The sequence below is a fragment of the Phoca vitulina genome, unplaced genomic scaffold (assembly GCF_004348235.1).
Source record: "Phoca vitulina isolate PV1807 unplaced genomic scaffold, GSC_HSeal_1.0 scaffold19, whole genome shotgun sequence".
Taxonomy (NCBI): domain Eukaryota; kingdom Metazoa; phylum Chordata; class Mammalia; order Carnivora; family Phocidae; genus Phoca; species Phoca vitulina.
In genome coordinates this window covers 16,883,107-16,909,338 of record NW_022589722.1, presented here as the reverse complement: position 1 = coordinate 16,909,338, position 26,232 = coordinate 16,883,107, and the positions used below count along the sequence as shown (strand labels likewise).

The 26,232-nt window shown below is 44.3% G+C and overlaps 1 protein-coding gene across 1 annotated transcript in view; it reads right to left on the bottom strand.

The window, feature by feature from the left end:
* Positions 1-26,232, bottom strand: part of STAB2 (stabilin 2) — a 145,330-nt gene that overhangs the window by 96,079 nt on the left and 23,019 nt on the right. Inside the window, exons 6-15 of the mRNA XM_032416682.1 lie at positions 21,529-21,624; positions 16,087-16,212; positions 14,961-15,157; positions 13,224-13,357; positions 7,388-7,521; positions 5,462-5,544; positions 3,781-3,930; positions 2,236-2,379; positions 1,628-1,684; positions 1,349-1,474 (exon numbers count right to left, since the gene is read on the bottom strand). Coding sequence (XP_032272573.1) covers positions 1,349-1,474; positions 1,628-1,684; positions 2,236-2,379; positions 3,781-3,930; positions 5,462-5,544; positions 7,388-7,521; positions 13,224-13,357; positions 14,961-15,157; positions 16,087-16,212; positions 21,529-21,624 — 1,247 coding nt within the window. The remainder of the gene's footprint in view (positions 1-1,348; positions 1,475-1,627; positions 1,685-2,235; positions 2,380-3,780; positions 3,931-5,461; positions 5,545-7,387; positions 7,522-13,223; positions 13,358-14,960; positions 15,158-16,086; positions 16,213-21,528; positions 21,625-26,232) is intronic.

Below are 26,232 nucleotides of genomic sequence, written 5' to 3'. Positions count from 1 at the left end.
ATCCTATCTTGAAGACACTGGGAAATCTAGCATTTTAAGTGAAAACCTGTAGCAAATCCTTTAATATGGTGAATGTTCATTTGCAGTGTAAGAGATTACCTTCTGATTTATCTCTTCAATCCATATATTTTTAATTCAAAGTTTTCTGAAGGCGAGATACCCTTGTAGATACCTGAAAGTGTTCTAGAAAGGTATGTATCCATGTGCATCTCTAAACCATACATGCAACAAGATTCAGGGTTCCAAAAACAGCGTGGCCTGGGTTAGAAAGTTGGTGCTTCCCCAAATGTCTATTTCTAGATCTCATGGAGGTGTTACTAAATCAAAATGCTTGGGGTATGGTTTGTGAAGCCGCCTACTTAACAAACTCCAAGGGTGATTCCTAAGTATACTGAAGTTTAGGAATCACTACCCTAAAAGATCGGGACCCTCCATTTTGTATAATGAACTGATCTACCTGAGGTCATGGATAGTCTTGCCCCATTGGCAAGATGGCAGCATGATTTCAGGGCACTGGAGGAAAGCTCGTGGCCCTTCCTATAATTCCATCATTTGACATTCTAATGAACAAAATTCCATAATTAATTACCCTTTCCTTTGGTTTAAGGCTGTTATTTCTGGGAGAGGAAACACATTAAATGGTTTCAATCACTTATACTCTTATGTGAAGGAGTAAAAAAATCTCCTTTCTAGGAGAGAATGTGAAAGAATTGAAGGCCTTTATGGTATATAAGGAGAGATTATTATGAAGAAAGATGAAAGCAATAGAAAGGAATGCCTTGGGCATCTAAAAATAACATTTATTCCTTTTTCTTTTTTTAAAAGAAGGCTTCATGTCTAGCATGGAGCCCAACATGGGGCTTGAACTCACGACCCTGAGAGCAAGACCTGAACTGAGATCAAGAGTCAGACACTTAACTGACTGAGCCACCCAGGTGCCCTCCAACATTTATTCCTTTTAAATTTAGCCTAGACCTGGCCCAGAATGGCCTAGTTTAGAGTTCATTTACAAGGTAGTTTTAGAAGTTGTAGGGAACTTAAAATATTGATTTCGCTACTGAGAAATATTAGAAGAGCCAGGAAAAATCAAACCAATCATTTAGACCTGGGGTTGCAAATAGATTTTATTTCCTGTGCTCAGTCTGACTGGCTATTTGGAACTCTGTCTAGGAGATTGGAGCCACATCCATAGTTCCAGAGGACTGTGATTGATTAATGATGTCTGTATTGGTTGCGGGAGGGTCGGTGGTGATACATGTGTCACTTGTTGAACATCCCTAGTTTGGAAAAAGTCTGTATGGGCTCACATCATGTCAATGATGTCATCAGAGTAAGTAGGATACCATACCTCTGGAGAAAGGAGGTAATCAAGAGTGCCGTCCTTCATATTGTTTAATGCTTCATTACTTGGAACGAAAATGGTGTATGGTCCACCAGCCCCATCTTCATCTAAGGCATGTCCCACATTGGTTTCCTGCATTTGAGGAATGAAATTTTATATCTGCAACCTATCTCTGACAAATCCTTGAAGTAATTCCTTAGCAAATATTTATAATTGATACCTCTGCTCATTATACAAAAGATTAGACATAAAACCATTTTCCAGAAATTCATGAAAAGTACATACCTCTAACAAAGATCTGAACTTGCTGTATCTTGGTTGTAGCATTGTCATTATGGTTTGCTAAAAATCATGAAAAGAAATAGGTGGTTTAAGATATAGACACCCCAACATTAAAAGGTCTGTGACAGAGTTTATGTGTAAATGTGGATAGAAAAGAACCTGGTCAACTGCAACACATTATAGAGATGTTTCCTGTTGTTAATTGAATTGGTGGTTCAGATCTGCATGTTCTAAAGTAGCCTTTGGCCATCATCAAATGAGTCAAAAGAAATAAATTTTTATCACAGTGAGGACTGCCCTGCTCCATAAAGCATGAAGGATAACTTTTCATGACAACTGGTTACTGGACTGAATCATCATATGTGGCTGTAAAAGAGATCATAAAATTGAGATCTTTCCAACACCTAATGCATGTTTCTCTTTCTGTTGGCAGAGATACCCAGAATTCTATTGAAAACAGAAATTATCCCATTTTCCCCATGGTTGAGGTCCTAGTAGACATGAAAGACAAGCCCATAGTGCTGGCATGCATTTTCTTCTTTGATATGACTCTCCAGGGAACAGAGAAAGATGGATTTGGGTTGACCTAACTTTTACCTGAAATGTCTCACCTTAGTGTTGCTCTCAAATGTGGGTGCCATCTTGTCCATGGCTCTGTCGAGGATGTGCAGGAGCCCATTGGAAGCAACTATGTCCCCCTGTATAATTTTTACCTTCTTTTTGCCTCCATAGAGTTTAAGTTTTATTTGATTGTCCTGAAACACCAAGAAAAAATAAAATTAATGTGGTATCCTTGAAGGAGTATTGGATTAGAAGTCCTGAGTCCCTGGGATCTATCATTTATTGGCTATAGGATCTTGGATAAGTCACTTAACCCAAAATGGGAAAGATGTCATTTGCTTGCTTCACTTCACAGGTCTTTCATTAAAATCAAATGAGATAATGTGTGAAATCACTGATGACTACCAGGGATTGCTAAATGTGAATAGGAATCATAAGTCTCCCTGAATAGACTGCAAGGTCAGAAAGGGTAAAAAAATTCTATGTACTATAAACTTATCACCTACTTTAGTGTGTTGTATGGACAAGGCACACAATAAAAAAATTTTGTTGCATAAATGACTGAAGCTAATTCCTTCTTCCTTTCATGTGGCTCTTATAAGCTATAGATAATAACTATGTGTTGAATGAGTGAATGAATGAGTGAATGAGTGAATGAATGAATGAGTGAAAGAATGTTCTTGTGAGAAAAGGAGCTACATTTTCATCCATCTATCTAGATATCTACCCATCATCCATCCATCCATCCATCATCCATCCATCCATCTATCCATCTATCCATCATCCATCCATCCATCCATCCATCCTCTCACACACAGTATAACACATTGGTTAATGATTCGGGTCTTGGAGTCAAGGAGTCCTACATTTGAATCCTGGATCTGACCCTTATTTGTGACCTCTCAGTTTTCCCACTTGAAAAATCACCTTTACGGCATTGTTGCAAGTCTTATATGACATAAATAAAGGTTCATCTCAGTACAAGAGTAAGTGCTCAATAATCTAACAACTATTGATAGTTGGTGAAATGCAAGAATATAGGCCATAACCCACACATGCACCTTCTGTCTATTAATCACGTCCCCTCTGGCTCAGTAAAGTCACAGAAAGAGTTATTTGTGAGAGGGGAGGAGGGTAGTTTTACTTAAGCAACAGAACAGAACCAATGGCATTAGGAGAGATGGGATGCTAGGTTTGCAGAGGATGGATAAACTCCAGTAACCTAAACCCAACATAATCCATTTCCTTTTGCAAGAGGGATGCTGATCTGGCTTTGTGCTGGCACTTCCAGGAAAGAGGTTTACTACAAAGCTTCTCTTTCCTGCTGGCACCCAATGACGTTCCCTTGAAGACGAATTCAAACCAGAGCAAAATCCAACACTTTATAACCCTCTTTCCACAATAGATCCCTCCGGCCCGATCCTTCCTGGTGTTGCTCTCCACCTCTTCCCTCATAGGGAAGTGCTTTGGCAAACGAGTAATAAGGAAAGACGTTCTTCGTAACCTTCAAGAGCCCAACCACAGATGGAGTCAGCTGTGGGCACTGGCTCAGCAGACACTTTTGTTCTGGAAGTGAAAATCAGAGAGGCCCTTACCTTATCTCTGTTGAAGATTTCTCCTGACTTTCCAGTCAAGGTGTAGAAAGTGTCTGTGTTATTCATACGCTCGGTGTTCATCTGCCCAGCAATTATGTGGAGTTTCACGAAGTACTGAGCAGCCTCCTTATCCATCAAGAGCTCTTTGACCTGAGGAAAGAGAGCCAGTCCCTTCATTTTCCACTTGTGTTTGAAGGACAAACTGAGGTTGTGCTTGCTTCACTTCACAGGTCTGTCATTAAGATAATGATTGGTCAATTCGTAACCTTCAAGAGCCCAACCACAGATGGAGTCCTCTCCATCCATGTCCTCTCAAACCACCAGGAGCGAGGAAGGTGCAAGCACCCAGGAATCAGCTTGAGCCCAGGGAGCAGATGGAAATGAAACAAAAAGTTATGTGAAAAGAAAGTGCAAACTAGATCCATGGAGCTTTTGAATAGGAAAATTAGGATTTTTGAAATCCACTGGATCAAATCTACATTTTGTCAGTATTATATATCATCAGCAATCAATCAACAGATACTTTTTATTAACTCTGTGTAAATAATCTATATAGTAAACAAGAGACCACATGCAAAGTGCCTCATGCAGAGACATTCAATATTTGTGAGCTCTCCTCCCTATAGGAGAGACGTGAGGCATTTCTGAAGTTGAATGGTTGATTCATCTCAGATTGTCCAAAGGTGGTGACATATTAGGGTGAGGGGGTCTGGAACTTCCTGGGTTTTTATTCAATGCAGCAAAAATTATTATCATAAAATATCTTGGACGAAGAGAAACCAATTTTATACAGATCAATATGTCCATTATCTCCATTAAACCAAATGTAACAATTTCATCGACACCATCATAATAGGATGCTTCCACTGGGCACCGTGAGTTTCATTCCCACTGTGTGACATCACTTCAGACAACAGCTGCTCACAGGGAAGACTACCGTGTTCTTCTACTTTCCTCTACGACTGTTATTTATGATTTTTTAAAAAAGATTTTATTTATTTATTTGACAGAGAGATAGAGAACACAAGCAGGGGGAGCAGCAGAGGGAGAGGGAGAAGCAGACTCCCCGCTGAGCAGGGAGCCTGATGCGGAGCTCCATCCCAGGACCCTGGGATCATGACCTGAGCCGAAGGCAGACGCTTAACTGATTGAGCCACCCAGGCGCCCCTATGATTGTTTTTTTTAAAGTAGACTCCACACCCAGCATTGAGTCCAATGTGGGGCTGGAACTCAGGACCCTGAGATCAAGATCTGAGCCAAGATCAAGAGTTGGATGCCTAACCGACTGAGCCATCCAGGCACACCATCATTTATGATGATTTTAAAGAAACAAATATGTAGTTAATACATTAGGTTAATTCTCACAGGAAGTAAGCAGTTTTGCATTATGCAAATCCTATTTATCAAATGACTACACTTACGATCCCTCAGTCATTACCCTTGAAGGGGTCATGATTGGAAGGGGGCATCGGTGGGCCCTCTAGGGAGCTGGTAATAGTTTTGCTGGATACACAAGTACATTCACTTTGTGACGATGCATTGAGTTGTGCACTTACAATCTGTATGCTTTCTGTAGGGGTGTTATATTTCACTAAAAGTTTACCCCTTCTCCCCCAAATCAGCATCCTTATCATCAGATTTAATTTTAATGGGGATTTCCCACTTTATTTTAAATACTTACATCGAATCCTTTCAGTCCCTTGTCTGTGGGCAAGAGCACAGTGAATGGTCCCAGGTTACTTAGTGGCCAGGCGTAGGCTTTGTCTTAGGAATAGAAATACATAAAGAAAGAAAACACCAAATGAATCAGTGCCACATGAAGAGTAAAATCAAACAATGGTCCTTGTGGTCCATTTAAGCCCTTTGACTCAAGAGCTCTTCTCTTCTAATTGGTATGTGTGGCCCTTGGTAAACTGGGAAGCTCTAAGAAAGCACGGCATCATGATGCCATGGCCCCAAAAGCTTCTATATAACTGTGTGGTTTTTCTTGCAGCCACAGCCTTGGCTTCAAGGAGACCCTGGGATGAGACCTTCTGTGGGGGTCATGTGACAAAATCCTCAGTCAATCCCAGCAGGTCCCTGACCCGGTGCCCGACTTTCTGAGCTGTTTGCCATCGTGGTGAGCAAAGACACAGCCCTGTTCCACCCAGGGTCAGCTCAGAAGAGCCTCGTGCTTGATTTAATACTCTGCTGTGGCCACCTTGAAATGTTCATTAATTTTTGAACCAAGGACCCCATCTTGTCATTTTGCATGGTGTCCTGCAAGTTATGTAGCTGGTCCTCTTTCCATCCTCCTGGAGAAGCTGGGACAGCAGGGAGGGCTCTGGGCTGTCATTCAGCAGACAATATGGACCAGCACTTCATAAATGTGTGGAAGGTCGACGGGACTTTGTCCAGGGAAATGTTCGAGAGCACAGTCTGCAAAGGACACTCCGTCACCCTCGTCTGCTGTCATCTGATAGTTTGAGTTGTTAGAGGAAGGCTGTAAGAAGGCAGAAGCACGCCACAAATGCTTGACTCCCTGTAGGATGCCTTGTGCAGGCTGTATGTTAGGATTTATGCCAACAACATGGCATTGACCCATTCTCTGGGCTCTTTCTGGGAAATCATTTTTTGGTGACTGGTAGATTCTTTTTTTTTTTTTTTTATTAAAATATTTTATTTATTTATTTGACAGAGAGAGAGAGAGAGAGAGGCAGCTAGAGAGGGAACACAAGCAGGGGGAGTGGGAGAGGGAGAAGCAGGCTCCTGGCTGAGCAGGGAGCCCGATGTGGGGCTCGATCCCAGGACCCTGGGATCATGACCTAAGCCGAAGGCAGACGCTTAACGACTGAGCCACCCAGGCGCCCCGGTGACTGGTAGATTCTTGATATCGATATTTTAAGGCTTCTGTTGATTGGTCAAGTCTGTGTTTTACTTTCTGTTGGTCAAATTTGTATCTTTTTGAAAGTCTTGTCCAATGCTGCAATCAGCTGTAATATTTCATTCTCAAGGGGGTGCTGGGTAATGACCCCTAGAGGGCTTTTGGAAATGATGAGGGCATTTTAGATTGTCACCCCACCTGAGGGGCTGGGAGAAGAGGTGTCACTATAGACGATTAGTGGTTGGGGGAGGGGGAAAGACGACAATGCTAAACATCCAGCAGTGTGTGAGAAGGTCACACCAACTATTCTCAAAATTCAGTGGCACCCACTGCAGAGCATGGAGACAGCCCCAGGTTTTAGTCACTCTCTATTCCCAGTATTATCTGCCAACCTCGCTTCATACCTGGAGGACCTGTAAGGGAAAGGGACAGTCTCCATCCTCACATCAGTAGCTGCCCTGTTTCACTGTTGTCGCAGACCTGTTAATCTATAGTGACCCAGGACCCTGTCCTCAGCATTCTGCCTACTAACTGTTGCATTGCTGGACTGCTTGGCACTAACTCCTTGTCTCCTTGGAAACAGCTGCCTGTTTTGTCCCTCTCACCTGCATGATGCCTCCCTAGAGGACTGATTCCAATAGATTCCTCCCCTGCCCACCCCTTTCTGAACGATGGTGTCTTGCAGATGCCTTGCCTGAAAGATGGTTGCCCTTTATGTGGAAACCTGCACCCATAGCCGCGTACCCAGGAGCCAGATGAAGGAGGTCAGCCTTCCTTGCCATTTTCCTCTGGGTTCACTGTTTAATTCTCTGAGTCGCTCCATGATGTTTCCATAACATGTTGAGCCATCACCCACGTAACCTTTCTGGCAAGTGCATCTACAGGGAGGGTGAAAACACATTCTCAGGGTCTTAGAGCCATTGAGTGTTGAGATCCTACAGTCCAACTCCCTCATTTGAGAACAGAGTAAGGGTCGTGTGCATATTTATGCCCTATGTTAATGTCATGATCTAGCAGGGGGCGTGGTTCAGGCAGGTACGTAATTAACGGTTGAATGATAAGTGGCAATTGAATTGCAGTAAATATATAGGTAATGGAATTTGCAGAAATTTTATACAATAGTTTCATAAAAGACTAATAGAGTTAAGGACAAGGTTTAAAGGTGCACCAGCAGTGGTGTGCTGGTAAATGTTTAATAACCAGCTCTCTGCAGGGAGTAGGGCAGAGCTCTGCTTTTCAGCTTTTGCCAATTTCCATGGATCATACTCCCACCTTGGCCAATCTTAAACTACCAGTGTGATGTCAACCAGCTTGCAAAATCGTGAAAATTTAACCATCAGCTTTTGCGACTTGGTAAGCTCTGGCTCAAGCAGACCACTGCTACCTAGCAAAGATGAGCTGACTGCGGGTTGAAGCCGGCAAGGTGCTTTGGAAGGTGCCTTTGCACAGGACCCTGGGATAAGTGGAGAACCAAACACGAGGTAGGGGAGGGGCACTGTGGAGATGAGAGCTGCAGGGAGGCTGTGGCCGTCCATACCACAGACATGACTCACATCGACGAGAGGCTTCCAAAGGACAGTTATACACTCATGAGTCCAGTTTTTTTCCAAATATGGTCCCATGGCAAACAGACATATTTTCAACACGTTTCCTGAACAAACATTTCAGAGTTTCATTACCCCCGCCTGGATTGCTGTGGTGACTTCCTAACTGGCCTTTCTGCTCTTACTTTCCTTCCCCTCAAATCGGTTCTTCACACAACCCTCTGAGCGGTCTCTCCAACAGGGAAATCTGGCACCTTTGTGCTTAAAACGACATGGATTCTGTTCATCTACAGAAGAAGTTTGAAGTGCTTAGCATGGCCTGCAAGGCTCCCAAAGGGGGAACTTGCTTACGTCTCCTTCCTGCTACATGCTGCAAATTCCAGCAATCCCAAATTGCCTTCTTTTTTAGAGACTGGGATGCCCTTCTCAGGCCATGTGCCCTGCCAGGAATGGTCTCCCGGCCTCACCTCCTGCTCAGGTATGACCTGCTCTAAGGAGTCTTACCTGGCCTCCTGACTCTCCCTGACAGGAGCAGCCTGTGGGTACCCCCTCCATCACAACCCTCTGCACCAAAATGAGCCCCTGAGGTGTTGTCTCCTCTGCTGGATGGGAAGCTCTCCTAGAACCTACATCCTACTCCTTCCTCATTATATCCCAGCACTTAGGATGATACCTAATTGTTGAACCGATTATTTACCAAGTATCTACTTAATTCTAGGAAGCTGGCCAGGGAGGAGGCCTACAGAGGCGACGGTAACAGATATCTTGCCCTTTTAGTGTCTCACATGCTGAAGATGGGCCTGAGAACAAACAATTTTGAGCAACATGATAAGACCACTTGACCTCCTAAAGTCTCAGCTTCCTCATCTGTGAAATGGGTTTATTAATACCTTTAGGGTTGTCGATGGAAGAGATGATGCACGAAGAACAGCTGGTACAGTGACAGACACATAGGAAAAGCTCAGTACTTGGTAGATGATGAGGACGATGACGAGGATGGTGATGGTGATGGTGGAGAGGGTAGGGTGGCAATAGCGCCCCCAGTCCTGCGGGGGTGGGGGCAGGATAGAGCAGAGCAAGTCCATAACCACACAGCTGAAGTTCCGGAAAAAGCCACGATGGAGGATTGAATACGATGCTATGGGGCACAGAGGAGGAAGGGACTAATTGTGCCTGGAGAAATATGGGACGTGTTCTTGGAGAAAATACCACTTAAGAGAATTCTAGGATACGTATGAGTTTCCCGGCTGGATGGATGATTGGCAGATCATTTACTGATTGAGACTTCGGAATTTTTTATAGAACAATCGGAGTACCCTGGGGACATTTGAGAATGTCTGGAGATATTTTTGGCTGTCAGAACTAAGGTGAAGGTCTTGCTGGCATCTAGTGGGTGGAGGCCAGGGATGCTGCTAAACACCCTGCAATGCAGGGGACAGCCCCCACGACCAAGTGTTCTCCAGCCCCAAGTGTCAATAGTGCTGAGCTTGAGAAACCTTGTTATAAGGAATCACTCAGGTAGATCGAACAGTGAATCAAGAGTCTACTTAATACAGTCAAATAACAGTTTCCTACTCAAACATCAACTTCCTCTGCAAGTCCTGTGTTCCAGGACAGTGAATTTGAGAAGCATAGAGTGGGGGGCAGGGCGGATTGGTAACTCTCAGAGCGATACAATAGTCCTTGTTCTCAATTACATACATTTCATTTGAAGAGAGCTGATAATAGCCAGGCAAGTAACTCGTGCGAACCGCTGAGTATGTTTCTCTCTAAAAGTTCCCTAAGTTGTTATGAGACCAGTAGTCTGTTTTGTATAAAGTGACTTGACTTATCTTGCCTCAGGATGGCAGGAGAATCATATTTTAATGGTGACGCTGCTGAATGGACTGCATGGGATATAAATACTTTTTATTGTTGTTTAAAACCTTGGCCTGGAGTCTGAGATTTCATGGGACGGTTTTCTGACTTAAATGCTCTCAGCTCGCCGTGGCATATTCACAGCAGGGCCCTCTTCTGTAAATTGCTTCTTTATTAAGAGTCAAGGTCTCTTGCTGTCTTATAGCTCTAAAAATACCCTTAAGCCACTGGCATTTTATAAGTTGTGGGATGGAATTAATTACATAGAGTGCTGGATGAGATTTAGTGCAATTACAGGGTGCTCCAAAAGACTTACTACAGTTGCTTCCTTCACTGGTTCACTTGTTCATTTCAGTCCTTCATTGATTCATTTGTTCCTCCAAAGTGTCACTCATGTCATTTTTGTAATGGGTGACAGGAGTTGTTGCAATAAATATGAATAAGACATGGACCCCCAAGGCCTTACATCCTAATTGGGAATTGAGATCAGTAATACTAATAGCTAATATCTATTAATAGCTGCTATTCCAGTTACCTTGGTAGGGGCCTTACTATGGTGTCTTATTTAATACAACAATCCCATGAGGTGGGTTCTGTTTTTGGCCCCATTTTAGATGAAGAAACAGCGGGACAGAGAGGTTAAGTATCTCATTCAAGGTCACACAGCCTGTAGGTGGCAGTGTTTGTGCTCATCACGACTGAACTATGCATGTACTATGTACAGAAACATTCCAGGGTGCTCCCGGAGACCAGGGGGATGCTGAGTGGGCCCGGAGGACAGGGGAGACATCCTAGAGGTGGAGACACTTCAGCTGAACAGTAAAGGATCACTTGATCTTAGCCAAAAGACTGAGAAGTGATGAACAGTGAAGGATCAGTATGCTAGCCTGACTCAGAGGAGGTGAGGAGAGAATGAGGTCTAAGCAGGGGGAATAGCATGTGCAAGTGTATGGAGCTGGAACATCATGGCATGTTTCAAGAACAGTAGGTGGGTGGAACCAGAGCCAAGAGGGTGTTCATGGGAGTGGTGGAAACGATGTTGCTCATCCATACTCTCTGCAAACAACCCTTGGCCATAACCTAGGGAGAATCGTACCAGGAAGAGCTTGTGCCGGTCCCGGAAGCTGGTCTGAAGGCATTCAGGCAGAGGGACCCGAGTATAGTCTATGAGGGGGGGCTCAGGCCCTGGGAGAGAATGTCTCCTTACTCCTTTAGACCCCTTGCCCTGGTGTAGCTGGTGGAGGGCCAGAATGGGGAGCTCTAAAATGCAGTGCCCAGGGCAGGGCAGGAAGCTATTTTTTCTTCTTAGTAATAATCAACATGGAGCTTATAGCTTAAAAGGATGCTTATAAGCATCAACTCCACTCTTTCCAAGGAGATACTCTTGGTCTCTAGTGGCCTTGTCAGGTGAAGCAAAAGTTACATGGCCTGTCCAAGGTCACTCCGGTGGTGAGTGAGAGAGCCCATGTTTGAGCCCATTCTTCTTTATTGGGTGGACCTCTGTGACTAATGCAGTATGATTTTGAATATTCTGCATAAGCTCCTTGCCATATTGAAGAGGTGTAAACAAAATAAATCTTTACCCAAGGTAAAGTAAATTACCTGCACTAAGTTAGTGATGGCCCCATTATCAGTGTAACGTAGCCAGTCTTTAACGTCATCCTCTTTCCAGCCTTCCCAGACAGTCCATTTTTGGGGAGGGGGATCAGGGGGATCAAGTGGTACTCCACTGACATTCTAAACACAAGCTTTAATGCCACGTACATTATTCTGATGTTCCTTCCTGTTTCATTTTTTATTCTATCCTCTCAAATACAAAGGAGAGAAAGTGTTTAAAGTATTGTACTCGGACTTTCTGAGAGAATGGCGAAACGTGTGTAGGCTGTACACACACGTGTGTTGGGTGCAGATGTGCCTACATGCACGACTGGGGTGTGCTGGGGTGTGCATGCACACGTGTGCAGCGATTTCTACATGCCAGGTTCTGCTCAGAGACTGGTGAATATACTCTCATGTAATCCTCGTCACAGGTCTGCTGGGAGGTACAATTCTCCTTTTATGACAGAGGAAACACAATTCAGAGAGGTGAAGGCAAATGGCAGAGCTGGGACTTGAACCCAGGGGTTCTGATATCCAAGCTCTCTTGACTCTACCCACAGGGAATACAGATCTACTTATTTGCCCAGATAAAACATGACAGTCCTGAAACCTATCTGGGCAAATCCACACATTCGAGACCCAACTGTAAAAAGAATAAACTTCAAAGAGGATGAAAAGGGGCTCTGCAAGCACAGAAACTGGTTAGTAATTACATGGTTCAATGTCTACTATGGTTTTGAGCTGACAGTGGTCGTGAGTCCTTCACAGATGCTGATGACAATGAGAACAGAAAGTGACACAGAGGTAGAAACCTTGGTCTGGGAGTCAAAGACTAGGGTTCTAGCCTCAGTTCACCCACTAATGAAAACATAATACAGCTCTAGAGTAGTTTCTAGAACATTCTTTCACATTAATGTTCATAACATAGTGAAGTAGACATCACTGTGCTCATTTCATACATGGAGAAACCAAGACCAGAGAGATGGTGTCACTTTCCCAAGGTCATTCAGCTGGTAGATATAAGTACTGAGACTCAGACCCAGGTCTTTCACCCCCAAATACCATCTTCTTACCACCACACAAGCTGCCTTTGCCTCAGGAGTTTTTACACAAATATTTTTACTCTCGGTAAGTCCCTTCTCTTAAAACCTGGAGTCCAGGAAGCACCACTGGTGTTTATTCACCTTCCCCAGTCTTGTTTGGCACCACTAGCAAGCAATATTTCATGAATGAGGAAACAGGCATATACATTCAAGGTCAAATGCCTGTCATCACAGCAGACCTTCGTTTTCCCAGCAACTGTGGTTTCCTTCTCCCACGCTCTAACAACTTACTACCGAGTTATCAGGCCACGGCCGTACCTCAGCACATTCTATTGGTCATTACAAAGGAAACAATTGTTGAATGATGCAGTGATTAAAGAGAGATGTATTGGGTAACTACCATGCTCCTTGCATCCTGCGAGGTGGGGCTGAGGGTGGGTACAAGACTGAATAAGACACATTTCCTGCCCTTAGAGGAACTTACAGCATTGACTGGCCACCACTTGGAAAGAAGGTGGTAGAACCGAACAGACTTACTTGGGTTGGCCTGGTGTGATGGTAGTGCAGTTAGCGTTCCTATGACAGGGGTTGCTAGACTCACAGACATCGATCACGCTGCACCCCACTCCAGGGACGTAATTGCGGTAATGTTCTTTACACTCACAGTGAGACTTCAGAAGACAAGGAGAGAAAAACGAAGGGTCCTCATTAGTCACAGAAGCTGACATCCTTCTTGAATCCATCTGTATTTTGCCATAAAAACTAACTTGGGGCAGGTCCAAAGTGTGGGCTTCAATTAAAAATTTGTCAAAGGATTCGGAATTGGGAATCATGTCTATGTATTTCACCCTTAGGGAAATTACACCTTGTTTGTAAAGTTCACCTTTTCAGTTTTCTTATTTCTTAACCCTAGGCCTTTCTGGCTCCATAATTCCTGGTTTTAGATTGTCTACAGGTGAGTAGAGACGGGCTCAGATGGGAGATGTTATTGCTCTAAAAGAGTAGTTTTCAACTGGGAGTCTCAACCTAAGGTACGTTGGGCAATGTCTACAGAAATTTCTGATTGTCACAGCAGGAGAGGAGGGCAGTGTCACCAGAGGCCAAGGATGCTGCTAAACATCCTACAATGCCCTGGACAGCCCCCCCAACCAAGGATTCTCCAGTCCAAAATGCTGGTAATGTCAAAGTTGAGGAACCCTCCTCTGGAATAATGGGAATAATGAACGCCCCGCCTCTGTGTGAATAATGGGGGGTTTCTCCCATTTTTTTTGGAGACAAAATTTATTTTTAATCTCACTCCCAGGGTCCGGGACCTTGGCTCAGAGTCTAATGTGGCCCATAAGGGCCCTCATTTTGAGGATGGAGGCTCCGATCCTTGAATTTCTTTCCAAACCCACCTCAGACATTAATAGTAGAAATAGGTGTGATATACACTTTTTTTCCCTGGAAGATAAGATTGGGTGGATTCTCTGCAGGGAACTCCCCGAGCATTGCCTCGGGGTGGTTGGATTGCTGGGGACACATGACTCTGGTTGGGCCAGGCACTGAAGCCTTTCCTCCTACCAGGGCAGCAATATCCTTCTGTACAGAGAGATTTCCTCCACTGAGCTTGATGCACAGTTATGGATGCAGTGGGCTCCCACTAAGTAGTTGATGGATGAATGAGGTATTGGTGAAAGGGCTCTTTCAACTGGATTCCTCAGCAAAGGTCTCTGGACCTGGCTGTTTTTTACCAGTCAAGGTCACGATGTGATTTAGAGGGACAGGGTCTCACCCCAGAATAGCCTCACTGCTCCCTACAATCTGTCAGGGTTGCCTGACATTTTGTCAGGGCTCATCTCTTTGGGACAGAATATTTTTAGTTCTAAGAGTCCTCTCTCACCTTGAAAAGACATGAGAAGGCATAGAGGATTGCAGGTGAAAGTCAATGACCTATTCACCCAAGACTTCGTTAACAGTTCATTTGTTAATCTAATTTGAGTTGTGTATATATTTTGTCAATTACCCTTGAGGACCAGGACACAAGAGAACATAGGACAGTTATGTTTTCCCTGGGGGTGCTGGGAAAGTGTGAGCTCAGAGGATGGACTGGGGAGGGGACACATTGAGGTTAGCCCCGAGCTCAGGGAGGTATACCTGGAGAGGCAGCCCAAATTGAGCATTGAAAGGGCAAAGTGGGAGAACCTAGCAGACAAGTGATACCCATGGCACGGTTTTAGCTTTGGTGGGCTGTCCTACTTCTAGACACCCTAGTTCCATGCACCATGTTCTCACCTGTCCGGGCCCATCATATATGCACACCGTAGACTCTGTAGGGCAATTTCCGTAGTGAGTCTGGCAGGGGTCTACAGGTAAGCACACTTGGCCATCCCCGTGGTAGCCTTCTTGGCATGTGCAACTGTGCCGATTCGGTCCCAGGTACGTGCAATGAGCATGAGGATGACAGACTGCTTGTAAACATGGGTTGATGGCTTGAAAGGCAATGACAGGGTATGAGCTCATCAAAGTTGCACAGGCAATTTGATAGTTTTAAGAGAGAGAGAGTAATAAACAGTTCACCTGATGTCCCCCACCTGTTGAACAGATTTATATATGGCTGTCAGAGATTATAACTACAAATACTGTGTTGATATATTACTATGTCATGTTATGTGTGGATTTAAATATAAAATAGCATGAAAGAAAGCACTAATGCTTGTGGTATTTATAATAGGTACTGACCCTGTCTAAGCATTTGCCATACGTTAACTCAGTTAATCCTTACAACAACTCTGTAAGGAAGGAGCCATTATTATCCCCATTTGATAGGTAGGAAAATGGAGGCACAAACAAGTTAAAGAATTTGCCCAAGGTCATGTATACAGTAATAAGCAGATCTGGGATTTGAACGCTGGCAGTCTGCCTCCAGAGCTCATGTTCATAACCAATACACAACACAATCTCTCACAAAGCGAATGAGCATGGAAAGGAAAGGAAATATAACAGCCAGAGCTCATCATATCACATGCCCTCTTTAATTCAACTAAGGAATCAGTGGACATTATATCAAAAACTAATACCTTGGCTAATTGAATTTAAATAAAAAAAGGAAAGGAAAGAAAGAAGGAAAGAAAGACAGACTGTATTTTATCCTAACATCAGTACAAGTTGATCTAAAACTATGTGTAAAAATCTATTTATGTGCTTTGATAATAGAAGGAGTGAGTGCCATTTATTGAAAAGCTATCATGGATGAGCACGTGTTTGGCACTTGTTATATATCTCATTCAACTTAACACAGAGATAAATTGAAGTGCCATTGTGTTAATATTAGAGAGGTTGTGAGGTTTTGTTTTATTTTTTCTGTTGAGTAACTTAAACGTCTCAATTAATGAGCTAGCAGGATCTAAATTCGACTCACGCTCGCAGTAGTGGCCATCGCCTTGGTAATTGGGAAGGCATTTGCATTCCAGTTTCGTTTCATCTTGGCTGGAAGGTGAGCATCTGGAATTTTCGGGGCAGAGCAAGGCTGCACATTCAGGGATGGCTGCAAAGCAAGATCGTTGAGATACCCACATTAGTAGAATAACTGATTCTAAAAAACTCAACCAATGCAGTGTTCTTTGTGATTAAAAAATGTAATTAAAAAAGACTCACTGTGACAATTCAAAACACAAAGGATGTATAAGGTAAAAATTAACCGTTTTCTGATTCTCATTCTTCCATTTCACTCCCAAAGTAAATAATATCAACAGTCAATATACTACATTCACTTATAAATTTATTTAGATGATTTTTTTTTAAACAAAATAGAATCCTGTGAAGATATTTAGCAACTTGATTTTTAATTTAACAATATATTATGGAGGTTTTTAAAGATCTATTTTAGTATCTTTTTTTTTAAAGATTTTATTTATTTATTTGACAGAGAGAGACACAGCGAGAGAGGGAACACAAGCAGGGAGAGTGGGAGAGGGAGAAGCCGGCTTCCGGCTAAGCAGGGAGCCGGACGTGGGGCTCGATCCCAGGACCCTGGGATCATGACCTGAGCTGAAGGCAGATGCTTAACGACTGAGCCACCCAGGCGTCCTTATTTAAACTCTAATAACTGTGTATACTTCATCATCTAGGGGGGCATAGGTGTTTGTCAAAAACTACAAGGAATCTCACATATTATCCAATGTGCAAAGCTAAGAAGTTGGGCTAATACAGTTCCACGGATGCTGGTAGAAGCTATGAGACTCCTGGGTTGGAGGTGAAGGACAGTTTATGACTCACATCAAGAGTAGTGGCCAGAGTGGTGGCATTTTTGCACCAGTTCTTCTAAGCCCCAAGTTCCCTGGAGCAATGCAGAGAGGGGCTGCAGTGGATTCCATTATAGGGGAGGAGCCCCAATCTTAGGGAACCTAAGTTTTTGTTTTTTTGTTTTTTTAAATAATAGGCAATGTATTATTTAGGGCCCAGGCAAGAGACAAAACCACACAATTATTTTATTTTATTTTATTTTATTTTATTTTATTATGTTATGTTAGTCACCATACATTACATCATTAGTTTTTGATGTAGTGTTCCATGATTCATTGTTTGCGTATAACACCCAGTGCTGCATTCAATATGTGCCCTCTTTAATACCCACCACCAGGCTAACCCATCCCCCACCCCTCCCCCTAGAACACTCAGTTTGTTCCTCAGAGTCCAAAGTCTCTCCTGGTTTGTGTCCCCCTCTGATTTTCCCCCCTTCATTTTTCCCTTCCTACTATCTTCTTCTTTTTTTTAACATACACAATTATTTGAACAGGGAATGTTTTAGTGTAAAGAATTATCAGCAGAAAACTCATGAGAGTTAAAAAGAATTCTAAAGAAGGTCATCCACAAGGCGATGCCAAGCCTGAGGGTTCATTTGGTGCCTGGGCAAGCTGCTTGCCACTGGGTGCTACCAGAACTGGAAGCTGAGAAGCTACCCCCTCAGAAGGGTAGTATACTTCTGTGTGTGGCTGGGGCCAGGGCGGCGACAGGGGCCAGCCGTGTGGGAGAGAGGGGGGCATGGCTGGCTCTCCAGATGGGCAACCCTGCAGGGCCCTTGGTGAGCGTGGCCCAGAGGAGAAGGCATACTGAGCAGCAAGCACACCTCTGTGGTGGGACACAGGTCTGTGGAGTCTCGGGCTCCTGGCTAGGCCGCCGCCACCTGAGTCAAGCATTAGACAAGGTACACAGTAGGCAAACACTGGAGGAAGCCGAGCCCTGCAGGGACTTAGCACTGGAGAAGCTGTGGAGGGCTGAGCAGTGGAGAAAACCCAAGTTCTTTGGGGCCCTGGTGAGTGGGCGAAAGCAGAAACAGGAAGAGATAAACCTTCCTTCTTCAGCGTCCCTCCAGCACCCTCTATTCATTAGATTTTACATCTTGCTGGCTGGCAAATGAGAAATATTTACAAATTCCCCTCCATTATCACAGAAGAGGCAAAAAAAGATGAGTTTTGAGCTGAAAGGCAATCCATTGATAACTCGAACAGGCAGTACACATGCCTACACTTGGTTCCCAAGGGAGACCCTACATCTTCCAAGGCTGTTTGCAATATAAACATCCTTGACAAGGTGTTGGAACAAAGAGCAGTCAGCGTGCTGCACTCAAGAAGCATACAAATATGAGATACTCATGGAGAATTGTCCCCAACAGTGGCTAGTTGAACCAAATGTAGAGAACAACCCCCCAACTCTTTCCGTAAAGTAGAATCATTGCCAGAAAGCGGCTGCCCTTTCAAGGATTACATTTCCAACCGCTCTTTGTGTCTAGGTGGGGTCATGTGACGACTTTACATCGATGGAATATTGAGAGGAAGTTGGATGTGTCATTCTGGATTTCATAAGCAGGGGCTTCCCCATCCTCTCTTCCTCCTTCCATGGCTCAAAGCAGAGCACTCTGAGGGGCTACAGAATGGCAGAGGCACAAGATAGAAAGATCTGGATCCTTAATCACCATGTGGTGGGAAGCTGGTGTCAACCATGAACACCCATACAGGACTGTCCATGAGTAAGAATTATACCTCTGTTATGTTAAGCTAGAGGTTCCCCAAATTCCCGGGTCATGGTGCTTAGTGTCTTAATGTTTTCATGGTGCCCCAGTCTAAAAGAAATATCCACCAGGTCCATTTATTAAGTTGTTAGAACCAAGGAATTCAGTAAGTGTGTCATGAGACCTCAGTAACAATTTGAAAAAGTAATGTGGTTGGTATAAAGAGAAATATTTTTACTTCATTCTTAAATAACCATATTTACTTGTAAGTGGAATGTGTGAGCTTTTTGGACACTGCCCAGTGTCTTAAACCTTGGAATCAGATTGGAGACTCCCTCCCTCATTCCATTCGAAAGGATTTTTGCATGATTACTTGCTTTTTATCTTAGCAACCACTGAAAACACAGCTTTGTAAGGATGATATCATTGAAAGGGATCTAGTGCTACCTAATGTTGAAATTGTGAACTAACTCAAGCTAGCAATTTGTGCAGTATTATACAGATGCATCGCTGCCTCCCTCAAAAGTTTAAAATATCCCGTAACACCCTTGTGAGTTTGGTGTGGTAGCTTGGGATGCCTTGGTACAGTTTTGGAATCTTAGTGTTAAGCCGTTGGATTTTTGTGTTTGGTTCTTGCAGCGGCTGGCGTTATCCTAACGGGAGTAGGATGTGCTACAATTCACTCAACCATTTCCTACTGATGGACGTTCAAGTTGTGTCTAGCTCGTGTTGTTCTTACAAACTATACTGTCATGAATTTCTTTGTACATATATTTTTACCTACTGGTGCCTGCCTCTCTCTTTCTCCAGGTAAATACCTAGAATGGGGGCTATGGCAGAAAACTGTAAGCATACTTTAAAAAATTTAATAGCTAAATTTCCCTCATAGGTTGTAGCGATTCATTTCCCCATTGACTGTACTGTAATTTTTCTGTTACCCACAGGTAGGTATTATCTATCTTTGCAATCTGTGTAACATAGCAAAAAACAAACCCCAAACCAAACCAAAACCAAACCTCCAAACCTTTAAAATATCACTTTGTTATAGTTTTAAATTAACCTGTGATTCATTGGCATTTCTGCATGGGTTAAGCAAGTAGCTTGTTGGCTAGTTTTTATTTCTTCTCCTGAGAAGAAGCTTCGGCAAATTTTAAAATTGGGTTCATATTATTATGAAAACTTTTCTGCCATGTGGGTTGTAAATATTTTGTTCCAGTCTATCGTTTATCTTTTGACTCAGCAGAATTATTTTGTCATTTGGAGGCAAATCTGTCCATGTTCTCCATTAGGCTGGCTTCTGGGCTGTGTATGCTGTCTTATTAAAAAGGTCTTTGCTCATGAGTCCGCTGGGCAATGATAGGAGTGGCCAGGGAAGGAGGCTGACTGAGGTCTACAGAAGGGGTTATCCTCTCCACCTGAGTTTCATTCTGCTGTTGATTTGAATCAGTCATTTGCATGCCTGTCTCCTCCACAGGAAGAAGGCTGTGTTTTATTCATCCTCCTTACTGTGCATAGCGCCACAGTGACTTTCCATTAAATGAGTTTGAATTTGTTGAATTTGAATCTTGTCCAATCCCTTCATTTTACAGATCAGAAGAGTAAAATCCAGAGGATAAGTTAAGTGAGGCTAGTGTCACAGGAAGAACGTCCAGTTTCTTAATGGCTAAGCTCCAAATTCACCCTTCATTACCTGCTCTTTGATAATGGACTGGATTCTATTTCTCCTTTATAGTAATATACGAAGCTTGGCCGGTAGGGGGGTCTGGGTGGCCACTGCAGGAGAAAGGGGCTCGTCTCGCTGCTTCCTTTCTGCTGTGTTTGCTTGCCACTGCTGTGCAGTCTGTCAGTGGGGCGGGCGTGTGAGGACACTCAGTGATGCTCTGCTTCAGCCATCACTCAGAGTGCACAGTCTATTTGTGACCTCGCATGCTCAGCCGGGACCCAGTGACCATCCTCCCACAGCCCTTTCCACACACAGATGGTGCACACTCCAAGTTTGGCACCCCCAGCCCTCCAGCTCCCTCTGTGTGCTTGCTCACCCCTAGCCTTGGCTCATCCGCGCCCTGGAGCATTGTTGCCTGCCTGCCGGATGAGTGTGGTCCCATGCTGGCTTGGGCAAACCAGCAAACTTCTCCTCTACCCAGGGGCCTGCCACCATCCCTTCTCCAACAAGGTTTGAACTCAGCCTTGGGGATGGTCACCCTTATCCAAGTTTCCTCTGTTACGCTCCAGCAGCCCTAGAGTTCACTTTGTGCTTTTATAGCCACTCTCCTATCATAGCTCACTAATTCTATTAAATTTCCCTTGTTTCAATCACCCTGTGGTTCCTATCTCATGCTTGGACCCAGTGTGATAGAGCATTTAAAGAATTTCAAATGATTTGAGTTCTAGCTCTTCTATTTGGTAGTTTTGTGACCTCTGGTGAATCGCTTAGCCTTAGTGAACCTCCATGTCCTGTGCATGTGTTCTGTCCTTGAGACATGAACTTGAGAACATGCCTTGCCCCCCTTCCTGGGTGGCTGACTTGTTGCCATGGCCTCAGCTGGTTTTCCAGCTTTCTCTATTCTATCCTTCGCACCGCCGCCAGCTTGGCCTTCCTAAATCATAGCTATGTCGGTACATTGCTCCCAAACCTCCCATGACTTCCTCTTCTATGCCATCTCTTCCCTCCCTTCTCCTACCCTCCCATCATCTCCTTTCATTTCTCGCCCTTTTTAATTTTTGGTTTTCTCCCGGGAAAACATCTGATGGTGCCTCACCCACGCAGAGCCCCGGTATGTGAACACAAAGTTGAAAGGCATCCGTCTGTGCCTGTCCGGTCTGGTGGGGCATTAAGGAAGTGGCAGGACTTACGCTTGTCACAGCTGGGGCCGGTGTACGCAGAGTAGCACTCACAGCTTCCGTCACCGTCTATCCCACTGTTGCAAACTCCGTGCACACAGCTGCACGCTGCAGACAGAAAACGGGGATTTTTTTCATTACCTGATATAGACTTCCGAAGATTCTGGAGGAGTAATGCTTTGAGATAGTTTTTGTTGAGAATCTGCATGAGGAGATGGGAGGAACCAAGGGTTTGAAGTCCTAGAGACCCTGGTTTGGATCTTGGCTTCATTTTTCTTTTATTAGCTCCAATTTATTTACGTATAATATGAGGATAGTGATACCTACCTCCTGGGATTTCTACAGCCGGATGAGATAATGTATTGGTGCGTTGGAGTGCATTGGAGTGCTTTTCTCTACTTTTAAACTAGTTACTTCATCTTTGGATGCCTCAAGAAGAGAATTAACTTAATGTTTTTTATACACCTGTCATGTTTAACAGAGAAAAGCCACCACTGACTCAATCACTGTTGGTGGTGGAAACCTACTGTCTGTTGGGATAAATCCTACCTCCTGAATGATGGGGACCTTCAAGTATAAAAAAGAAATTTGAAAGGGCAGAGAAGAACTATGCCATGTCTTTTAGCTTGAAATAGATATCTTTTTAGCCCACTGAGAGGTCATTTCAGGAATGACAAGTGAAGGGCATTTGAAATAAATGGTCAATTCTTTAGCACTCGGTCTGCAGCTCACTTATAGCAAGATTTACGATCTGGCTGGGTCACCAGCATCCTCGGCCCAGCCCTCTGTGCGACATATTGTATTGGTTTCCTTTTCCTGCTGTAACAAATTACCACAACTTAATTGTGACTTAAAACAACACAAATTTATTATCTTAATTTAATTACCTTAATTCTCCTTTGCCATGTAGCCTAACATATTTACAAGTTCCAGGGCTGAGGATATGGACTTCTTTGCGGGGACATTCTTCTGCCTACCACACATGTGTTCAGTGCATGTCAGCCAATTTAATATTAACTCAAGTGAAACATAATTAAGAATATCCACTTGCTTAAAAACCTAACCAAATATTGGAAAAGCAAGGATTAAGGATGTATTTCAAACATCTAAGACATCAAATCCTTTGAATTCTTTGTTATATGTCCCACCTCGATCCCCTGCTCTTCATATCCATCGGAACTGTTCTCCTTCAGGTGCCTGTCATGTTTTGCCTGGACTGTTACAATAGCATTTTATCTGGCCTTGCTGTCCAAGTTCTCACCTCTCTGTTCCATCCATTTCGTTTGACCAGTAATGGCAGGTGATCTTCTCCAAAATATCTCAGTGACCACCAACTGCTGACCAAATGAAATCCAAATCCCTCTCCTTGGCAAACAAGGCTCTATCCAATCTGATTCCAACTTTTTTACTTTTCATTTTCCACTGCTTCATTTTATACATCTTAGGTTCTAAGCACAAGGGATGACTCATTAGTTTACCTTCCTTCCTTCCAAATACGTATTGAACATCTCTCATATTCAGGGTGCTGTGCTTGGGATTAATGACCTAAAGAGAAACAAGACATAGTCCGTGCCCTCTATGTCTAATGGTAGGAAAAGGCAGCTCATCACAATGCAGTGTGATAGATCAATGGTGATGGGAGCTGGCCAGGAATAGTTGGGTGGGGCTGGCCTAGGAGAGACCCACCTCCTGCATTGCACACTTCCATGCCTGGAATCCCTTGGGAGGCCTCCCTCCTCCCTGTATTTCCCTACAACATCTTTTTTGTTGCCTTATCACAATACCCATAACAGCACAACTACATTATCAATCAGACAGCATCCTGCAGGGCCAGAATTAAAGTGAGAAGGGGGAGGCAGGATACAGGGAGAGGAGGGGGAGGCAGGTCAGGGGGTGGACAGAATGAGGCAAGGTAGCTCCAGTGCAGAGTTGGATCCTGCCTTTCTTTGATATTTGGATGTTTTACTCAAGAATTTAAAAACGTGATTGTAATGGGTTGAATTTTGTCCCTCAGAAAGATACATTGAAGTCCTAACTCTTCGTCCCTCAGAGTCACCTTATTTGGAAACAGAGGCATTGCAGATACAATTAGTTAAGCTGAGGTCCTACTGGGGCCTTCACCCAATATGACTGGTCGTTCTAAGAAGAGGGGAGGACACAGACATGAGGACACCATGCACAGATTACAGTGGTGCTGCCTCAAGCCCAGGAAAGCCTGCCCGACCAGAAGCTTCGAGGGGATGGACCCTCCTCCAGAGCACTCGAAAGGAGCATGGCCCTGCCCACATGTTGATTTTGGATTTCTAGCTTCCAGAACTGAGACCCTAAATTCTTGTTTTTGAAGCCACCTGTTTGTGGCCCTTTGCTGTGAGGGTCTTCGCTAAGAAATGAAATGACTTACCTTGATTATTGAGTTTTTGATGCCTCCTTAAATTTGGTGCCCAAGGCATGTCCCTCCCTCACCTCATCCTGGCATTGGCCCTGCACTTCCCTTTATTGAGCACTTACTATCCATCAGGCATTTTGCCACATGCTTTACACACATTATCTCCTCTGATGCTCACTGCACTCTGTGCGGTAGAGCTCATGAACCTTGTGTTCCCTATGAAACGTGGGAGACATCCAGCTCAAGTATTCATACAAATAATGTGAAAATTTAAATTGGACTTGCGGTTGTCACCCTCACTTCCAAAATGGACTTGCCGTTCTTGCTATTTTAACAAAGCGCTTTGACGTTCACCTGCGGCGGTAACTGTTGGAACAGGAGCTCCAGAGAGAAGTCAGATTGGTCGTGGGGGTAACTGGGGTGCGGAGGGGCGTATTATGTTTCAGTAGAGAAGGGTCAATCCAATTCAATTAAAAAAATATCTACCCAGTTCCTACCTAGTGGCAGTCACTGTAGGAGGCACTGAGTATACGAATATGAGTAGTTCACAATACCTAAATTCAAGGACTCACAGTGTAGTGAGGAGCTGGACTCAGAGGTTCAAGTTCCTAAGTGTCATGTAGCCAATGGAAGAGGGAGAGGAGGCAGAAGAGGGAATTGAATGTGACTCAGCCCCGGCTCCCGACTTCAATGCTAACTGTAAGAGCTGTCCTTGCCGTTAAGCTTCCCTCCAGGCCGTGTGGTATGAGCCTCTCCCTGTGTCCTGTGTTCTGGTGCAGGCACTGTACTGGATTAACTGACCTGGCACGGACAGCTTTTGGGAACACATGATACCTATTGCAGGGTCACCAGCCACGGCCGAGAAAGTGCCCTTGGGAAGGAGAAATGAGTTGTGGAGGGATTCTGAGATGTCTTTTAAGGAGCCCTTGGAGTTTGTTGAACTGGTGTCAGCAAACCTCTAGAGACACACACAAAAAAACTTGGGGGTGTGTGACTTTAAAGAGGTCAAAGCCATGGCCATTTGGGTCAGAGGGACAGTGCCCGAAGCCCCCAGTGCTATGCCCCTTGGCAGAGGGAGCTTCTCCCTCTCCTATTCCCATAGCATCCTGTGTGTGCTGTGCACCCTGGATCGTAATTGTCACCTGCATTTCCAGCTCCTTGGGGAACTAATCTGTCTCCTTTTTGGCATCCTATCATTTGTCAGGGGTCTAATGTATGGTGGATGCTCATCAGGGGCAGAACAGTGCAGTGTTCGGGTGCCCAGGCTCTGGAGTCAGATATTTGGAGTCAAATTCTGCTACTATCCCCGAAATAACTGCTTGACCTTGAGAAACTTCTCTGCTTCTTTATCCATAACATGAGGAACCCAGCTTGCAGAGTTGTGAGGATCCAAAGAGATCGTGCCTGTCAAACTTTGCACACTGCTTGGTGCACAGTGGGTGCTCAGCAAATGCTAGTTACTGTTATTAATGAGACACAACTGTGGGATTGATTTAAGCGTCATGTCAGAGACAGTGGGCTTTGTATTCTGCCCTAACCAGGAATGAGGCACAGAGCAGGCGAGGGCATTGGCAGCAGAGATGAAAACCCTTGGCCAATGCAACTCTAAATCATTTCTAAACTAATCAACAGCAGGGTAGGAGAATGCTCTGGCAGCAGGTTAAAGTCAATGTTAAAAATAAACTACAGCTAATAGAGCTGTCCTACTTACGGGCAGAATTGCCACCTCCGTGGGACCAGTGCCTCACTGGACGAAACCACACTGGCACCCAGTGGAGGCCCAGCTGAAAAAGATCGCAAGTTTCTCTCGTCTTTGCTAATGGAAAAGACCAGCCATCACTGAGCCAGCCAGCCAGCCAGCCAGCCAGTCACCCATCCATCCACCATCCATCCACCATCCATCCACCATCCATCCATCCACCATCCATGCATGGCTTGCTTACCATTGGACTGATTTTGTCCTCACTGACTATATGCTTCCATCGAGTGAGTGCTTGTGACCTGCTGCTCAGAGCTTTGCTACAATGTCAATCCCACAGGCAGGTATTATTCCTGTTTTATAGATGGCAGGGTTTAGAGAGGCTGAATAGCTTGCCTCAGGTCACACAGCAAGTGGGGTTGGTTACATACTCAGGCCAGTCTGACTTCAAAGCCTGCTCTCCTAACCATTATGTTCTAGAGCTGCGCTCTCCAATATGGAGGAAACTAGCCACGTGCGGCTATTTAAATTTAAGATGAGTGACATGAACTAAGATTTAAAGTTCAGTTCTTCAGTTGAACTAGCTGTATTTCAGGTGCTCAGTGGCCACATGTGTCCTGCCACTGAGCAC